General features: G+C 42.1%; 1 protein-coding gene across 1 annotated transcript; it reads right to left on the reverse strand.

Annotated features, from left to right (window-relative positions):
- Window positions 1-2,498: 2,498 nt before the first annotated feature.
- LOC110704280 (keratin, type I cytoskeletal 13-like) lies at window positions 2,499-6,330 on the reverse strand. Its single transcript, XM_021882071.1, has 3 exons — window positions 6,193-6,330; window positions 3,605-3,733; window positions 2,499-2,696 (listed from the first exon to the last, which is right to left on the reverse strand). The coding sequence occupies exons 1-3, from the start codon at window positions 6,328-6,330 to the stop codon at window positions 2,499-2,501; spliced, it is 465 nt and encodes a 154-aa protein (XP_021737763.1).
- Window positions 6,331-6,858: the final 528 nt, after the last annotated feature.

A 6,858-nucleotide genomic window follows, 5' to 3' on the forward strand; every position in this document is an offset into this window, starting at 1 on the left:
AGATGGGCTATCTTTTCCCCAATAGCAAGTGTAGAAAGAGTATTTTCCGGAATGATGCAAGTGAAAGATAAATTGCGTAATAACATGGGAGATCAAATGTTGAATGATTGTTTGATTACTTATTTAGAAAGAGATTTGTTTTACAATGTTAGCATGGATGATATTTTAAATCGTTATCAAAATATGAAAACTCGTCGAGAGCAATTGTAATAAAATTAATAATTTTTTAGTTGTAATACGAATTTGCATTACTTTATGAAATGAACTTTTTTATGTCATTTTTTTTGTTCATTATACAAGCTTTGACTTTTTTTTGATACTTTATGCGGTCGATGGATGATGATGGGACCACCTATTAATCAAATCCTGGATCCGCCACTGAGCAGACGCCATGGAAATGGTGAAGAAGTGTGACATGTGCCAAAGGTTTGGGAAACTCATACACCGTCTGGAAACTGATTTGACGGCAATTCATAGCCCAGTGCCATTTGCCAAATGGGGCATGGAAATCTAGGGTCCGTATACACCTGCGTTAGGCGGACGGCGGTATAATCTAGTGGTTGTTGACTACTTCACCAAGTGGGTTGAAGTCGAGGTTATCAAGGGCATAAAGACTATATATGTCATCTCCTTCATCTGGAAGAATGTCATCACCCGGTTTGGGGTTCCTATGTCTATGGTCTTTGACAATGGCCCTCAATTTGAAACGTCTACCCTTAAGAATTGGCTAGGACACCAAGGGATCTCTCACTGCTTTGCATTAGTCGGCCGACCCCAAGCAAACGACAAGGTTGAAGCCTTCAACAAGCTAATCTCAGACGGCATAAAAACAAAGATTGAAAGAACTAGCGGTCTATGGGCTGAAAAGTTAATTCATGTTCTCTTGTCCATCACAACAATAGCAAAAGGGGCAACCGAAGAAACCCCATTCCTCATGGTACACGGTGCTGAAACCGTCTTACTTATTGAGCTTTATGAGCCGACTCTTCGAGTCATGTTGTATGTGAAGATGCTAACTAAGAAGCCATACGGCTGGCATTGGGAGAACGTTGGGGCAATGCCGTCTTACGTCATGAGATCTACCGGCTGAGAATGACAAGAGCCTACAACTAAAAAGTACATAAACGTCCCTTGAAAGTAGGGGACTTTGTGTTACGAATAATGAAGGCAACCGATAGGGCCAATGAGCAAGGCAAATTGAGCCCTAATTGGGAAGGTCCCTATTGGATTTATGAAGAATTCAGAGGCGGCATCTACCGCCTAGAAACACCAAACGACAGGAAGCTAGCCAGAACTTGGAATGTAGAGAACTTAAAGAATTACTACTTCTAAGACTTGTAAATTTTTTGTAAATGAAAAGCTTATTTATGAAAGTTGCTTTTTATTTGAATTTGATTTTATTTTATAGCAATTACAACATTAGATGCGCCTCCCTATGGGAACATCGCCTGTGCGATGTACAGGCAGTAAGTCTAAACAAACCGTCCACTCTCATAGAGTATGACATTAGGCGAAACCCATCCGGGTGACTTCGCTTACAGAGAGAATTTCCCATTTAGGTGGCACATTACTTTTCAAACTCATACCACAAACGGCCCAACCGACTGCCTTAATAAGGACTAGTCATAGCCGTTTTCTCTTGAAAAATCTAACGTGGGACCTAAACGGCGTAAGTAACCGCGTGCCCTATAGGCTAATAGGCAGATGCCGGTCGTTAATCCACTTTAGATTAAAAATCCAATAATTTGTTAATTACAACATTTTTAAACGTCAGTTATTGCTCTAGGGCAACATAGACGGTGCAAAAGCACAGTCGTCCCGATGGGACGACACTCAGACGGTACATTAGACCGTCTGATCCTCTAAGCTTGCTTAAAGCAAGTATATAAAGACAAGCGTCTTAAACACATCTACACGTGTTATTTTCCGAAGGAAAATTCGGTCATGTGCTGGGATGAATGACCCATACGGCGGAAATCGGTTCCTTATCCGATGGACAAGGCAATACCATAAGCCCTCGGATATCAAGGCATATACCCCAATTTAATCAATCCACTTTTTAAAACAAACCACACAGCCGTCCAAGGGCAAAAGGTCAGCCGGTTTGTTAGTTGCCGCATGCAATCAACAAGTTGGTAAAAATTCAAGCATATATAGCAAAAATGCAAAAAATTAAAAGCATTGACAAATGAAGCAAAATCGACACAGTCAGCAATTTCATTCAAAATAAACACCGACTCCATGCCCGGTAAAGGAAGTTGATTGTTAAAACTGGTTGCACAACCGATAAAATAAAAAGATTATTAAAGATTACAGCATATACTCGACACGCAGGCCGGAAAGATAAACGGCATAAGGCCAGCTGAGACACCAACAACTTTAATTTTGCTAGGGCGGAGGCACAGACTGGTTCTTATGCGCTCCTCGCAATCATTCTCGTTCTCCTCAATCAGCCGAATCTGCTCCGCCGCCAGAGCTACCTTGTGATCACACGCCGTCTAGGCCAACATATTTTTGAGTCTATCGACGTCTGCCCGGAGATGGGTGTTCTCCTTTTCAGTCGCTTCGAGAGCCTTGAGGTCTGACTGAGCATTTTTAAGCTCGAGCTCCAGGTCAGATGTCTTCTTGTTCGCCGCCTCCAGCGCGGTTGTCAGCTTCTTGATGGTCTTCGCCTGCGTTATTGACTCTGCCTTAGTCTTAATATCATTCATGGCAATTCGATATTAAGCAGAGTCAACAGCCTCAGCAGCCCGGACTTTGGCATCTCTTACCTTCTCCTGTTTCTTGTTGAACGAAGACTTGAGCCTATCCACCCTAAGCATTGCTTGCATTACAAACGGCAAGTCAATGATGTAGCCGGTTCTCAAATTAAAAATAAGCCTAAAGATTTGAACTGTTAAAATACCTCAGCCAGCAGGGTGGTGATGCGTTCAAGGTTGACCTGATGCAACCCTGGGATCAGCTCCTTCTCAGACCAGGTGATGATCCTCATCATCTGTTTGGAATACTATAAGAGATCCACCCATCTGGGGGAAAGATCTGCACCAAAAGGAAGTTTTTTGAGATTGCAACATAAGCGACTCTAATAGATTGTCGGCTGCTTGACGAATTTTCCGATTGCTGATGAGACTTAGATTTGACTCACATAGGACTAAGGGGCCATGGGGGTTCAAGAGAGGTAGTTGTACCATGGGGTAATGGCTAAAGACTCAGATCGCCCACAGCCGCTGTAGAATCGGATGCAGCATTAAGTGGCACGCCACTCCTTGGCACCCTTGAGGCGCCTGGCTCTTTGTCGACTAGGTCAATCCCAACGCCAAAGCCTTTAAGGCCTAGGCTTTTCTGCCTGAGGTCAAACAGTCCTTGCCAGACGACTAGGGAGGAACCGCCTGGGAGGAAGACATCTTCCTTAATTTGGAGAAGCCCTTGGCTTCGTCCTTCGGCTTTCGTTTGATCATTTTGGTAACGGATCTTGGAGGACCCTTGTTTTCATCCTGAATGATGGAACACATCATATACAGTCGGCATTTGCCATCTCAAAAAAAAAGAAAAAAAAAAACGAAGAAAGAAAAATGTACAAATGAAAATGGTAGACGAAGCATACCTGAACCTTTTTTGCCGCATGTTGGGCCTTCTTTTTCTCCAAGTTATCCTTCTTGATCTGGGCTACAGATCTGGCAGGCGTCTTATCGGCTGAAACCATATTTATGCCTGTTTCTACAAAAGAAACCGTCTGTTAGACAAATATACAACAAGAAGTCAAAAAAGCATGCAAACAATAGACACGGCATAAAAGTGCCGGATGGTTGTCCTACGTACGTTTATCGAACATGGTGCTAAGACCACAGGCGGACAAGAATGCCTTGTCCTTAAACCACTTAGGGTGGGGTATCCAATTTTTTAGTATAATTATTTCTATACCGTCTGACAGGGGCATGGTGGTGACCCCGAAGAAATCCGGCTCTAGTATTTCGTCCTAACCTTCGTCTGGGACACGCGGCAGGGCACACTTTTTGCCCAAAAGATCCGGCTTCTTATTATACCGGCGAAGTTCATGATTCTCGCACCGGCTGGGAGAGGAGACTATGTAAAACTTATCCCTCCAGTTGGTCCATTTTGACGGCTTGTCAAGCATCATTAGATATTTAGGATGCATGGTCAGAGTATACCACGCCCGCCTGCCGCCTGGAGCACGGCTTAGATAATGCATATGAGCAAAGGCTTCCCAGCCGGGTTTAATATTCTGCATCTCGCCTAAGTCATACCCCCTAAAGATGGCCTAAGTCATCTCGCAGGCGGCAATGTAACCAAGAATGTTCACCCACGAGTTGGGGGTGAGTTGCCATACGCCTAAGTCATACCCCCTCAAGATGGCCTTCACTGCATCGTGAAAGCGAAAGTGTAAGCCGACCTTGAATGCCGCCTCATAGCAGCCGAAATAATTGCCGGCGTTTTGTTAATCGTCTTCCCAAGCAATTGTGCCAGCCTTAGGCGGCACTCTAATTCCATAATTTTCCTCTAAGGGACGCTTGGCTATAAAGGCGGACATGCCCGTCTCCATGGTTGCTCTATACCTAGCAGACACGACCCCAAACGGATCCGTCTGCTTAGGCCATGAGGATGCTTCATCCTCCTTGTCATCAGTATCCGCCTGTAGTAAGCTGCTTGATTCTTCAAAGCCCGACCCAGAGCCGGACTCCTCGTTTTTGACTCCTCTAAAATGAAGTCGCTTGAGGTGCTTGGTGCACCCGGAGGATGGTCATAGACCTCGTCAGCCGGAACTTCTAGGGTACCGTCTTCCCTATATTCTGGGGCAGGCGCCGTCATTTTAGTCCGAGCCATAGTGTCCTGCACAGACACAAAGGCGGTCGAATTCGGGGAAGAACAAGGGTGGTCCAAACACCCAGAGACGGCACCCCCAGTCCTAGACTCAGCCTTACCAAGAGACCGGCTGACCATTGTCATAGGTTGTGCCGTGTGTGTTGTCAGTGAAGACATTATTGTAATACCCCGTATTTTTAAACGTATTTTCTAATTAATTAATAAATTATTATTTTCTAAAAAGGGTATTTTAGTAATTTATTTTACTATTTGAATTTTGGCGCCAAAAGTATTTTAAAACTTAATTATTATTTTTGGAATTTGGATAAAATTTATTATCCACTTATTTTATTTAAAAACCGGATTATATATATATTTTGGCTATTTTAATTAAACAAATTATATTTTCTTATTTATTTAATTAGGGAAAAATTTTCTAATTAATTAGCTAGGTTTTCGGATTTTCTTAGTGAAGAAACTCTGATTTTTCTCAGTCAATTTAATTAGTGAATAATTGGTATTTTCCTAATTAATTATTTTATACAAAATATATTTTAATTACACAATCATTTTTAATCCCTCAAATCTAGCAAAATAATTTCCTAAATTCTACATAAGGGGTCTAAAAATTTGGGCTATGGAAGCTCAAAATTTTCAGCCACCTTGGTTGGATTTTGGGGTGATTTATTTTTGTAATTTGTATTTTTAATTATCTCCCTTAAATCTATTATTTTTTCTTAATTCTTATTTCCTATCTCCTAAATATTTGATCATCTTATTTCCCTACCTTATTTCATCCTTGATTATTTCCCAAGCAAAGCTATTTGCCATATTATTTTTCATGACAGCATACTTTCCATAAATTAATTATTTCTTAGTCACCTTAACATTAAACTTTCGATAATTCTTTAGCTCTCTTCTCCAAGTATTTTCCTTAATTCTTTTTACCATAATTCTTCCTACATTCTCCTACCACTACAAGAAAACAGCTTGATTCCGACGGAAAAAATCCGTCGGAAACATCGGAATACGGCCTTCTGACGGAATTCCGTCGGAATCAGTCTGTCGCGAACACATTTGTAGGAAATTGGACCTGTTTCGACGAAAATTCCGTCGGAAGGAGAGTTTCTGACGGAATTTCCGACGGATTTGTTTTTGTCGGCGCTGTTTTTGACTTTAATCGAGGGTCCGTCGCAATTTTCCGACAGAAAATATTCCGTCGGAATATACCTCTTCCGAAGGAATATTCCATCGGAAAATACTTGCTTCCGACGGAATTTTCCGTTGGAAATGTTAATAAAAAAAATAAAAAATAAAACAGCCCCCACCCAACCCATTCCACCCACCGTAACCACCATTCCATCCACCCACCCCACTCATCCCATTCCACCCACCGTAACCACCATTCCACCCACCCACCCCACTCAGCCCAAACCACCCACCGTAACCACCATTCCAACCACCCCACCAGCCTAGATCACCCACCGTAACCACCATTCCTCCACCCATTTTTCCGAATACAAATCGAAACAAAAAATCAAAAATAATAAAAAATATTGAAAAAAAACAAATCTATATAAATTGAGACAAAATACATATCAGAATACAAATCGGAACAAAAAAATTGTGTTCTATACCAATTGGAGCAGACGTACGAATACAAATCGGAACAAAAAAAATTATTCAAAAACACCAGATCTATGCAAATTAATAAAAAAAAACAGAATACAAATTAGAAAACAACAACGAAGCTGGACGAACGACTGGGCTGAATCTAGGCTGAACAACGCTTGGATTTGCTCGATTTTGGCCTTTACTTGCTCGATTTTACTGGGGGGTTAGGGTCCAAACTTCCTAGGGTTTTTGTTCGTGTTTTTTGCTCGAAAATGCTTGGATTTGGCTCGAATTTGCTGGAGAATTTATTTGTTGCTCGGTGTTGCTATGGTCAGTGATAGGCTTGAGAGAGGAGAGGAATAATGGTGTGTAGAGGGCAAAGCGAGGCGGCGACGTGGTGGGGGCAGCGACGTCCGGCGGAGT

This window comes from Chenopodium quinoa, unplaced genomic scaffold (genome assembly GCF_001683475.1).
Source record: "Chenopodium quinoa cultivar QQ74 unplaced genomic scaffold, ASM168347v1, whole genome shotgun sequence".
Classification (NCBI taxonomy): domain Eukaryota; kingdom Viridiplantae; phylum Streptophyta; class Magnoliopsida; order Caryophyllales; family Amaranthaceae; genus Chenopodium; species Chenopodium quinoa.

What these genes read in the sequence shown, in the direction of transcription:
- LOC110704280 (XM_021882071.1), bottom strand. Translation starts at nt 6,330, where the DNA reads ATGGGTGGAGGAATGGTGGTTACGGTGGGTGATCTAGGCTGGTGGGGT. An exon ending in GGTGGAATGGGATGAGTGGG is followed by an intron (nt 3,734 to 6,192) that starts GTGGGTGGATGG and finishes TTTGTCTAACAG; the next exon opens with ACGGTTTCTTTTGTAGAAAC. An exon ending in ATGCGGCAAAAAAGGTTCAG is followed by an intron (nt 2,697 to 3,604) that starts GTATGCTTCGTC and finishes AATGATATTAAG; the next exon opens with ACTAAGGCAGAGTCAATAAC.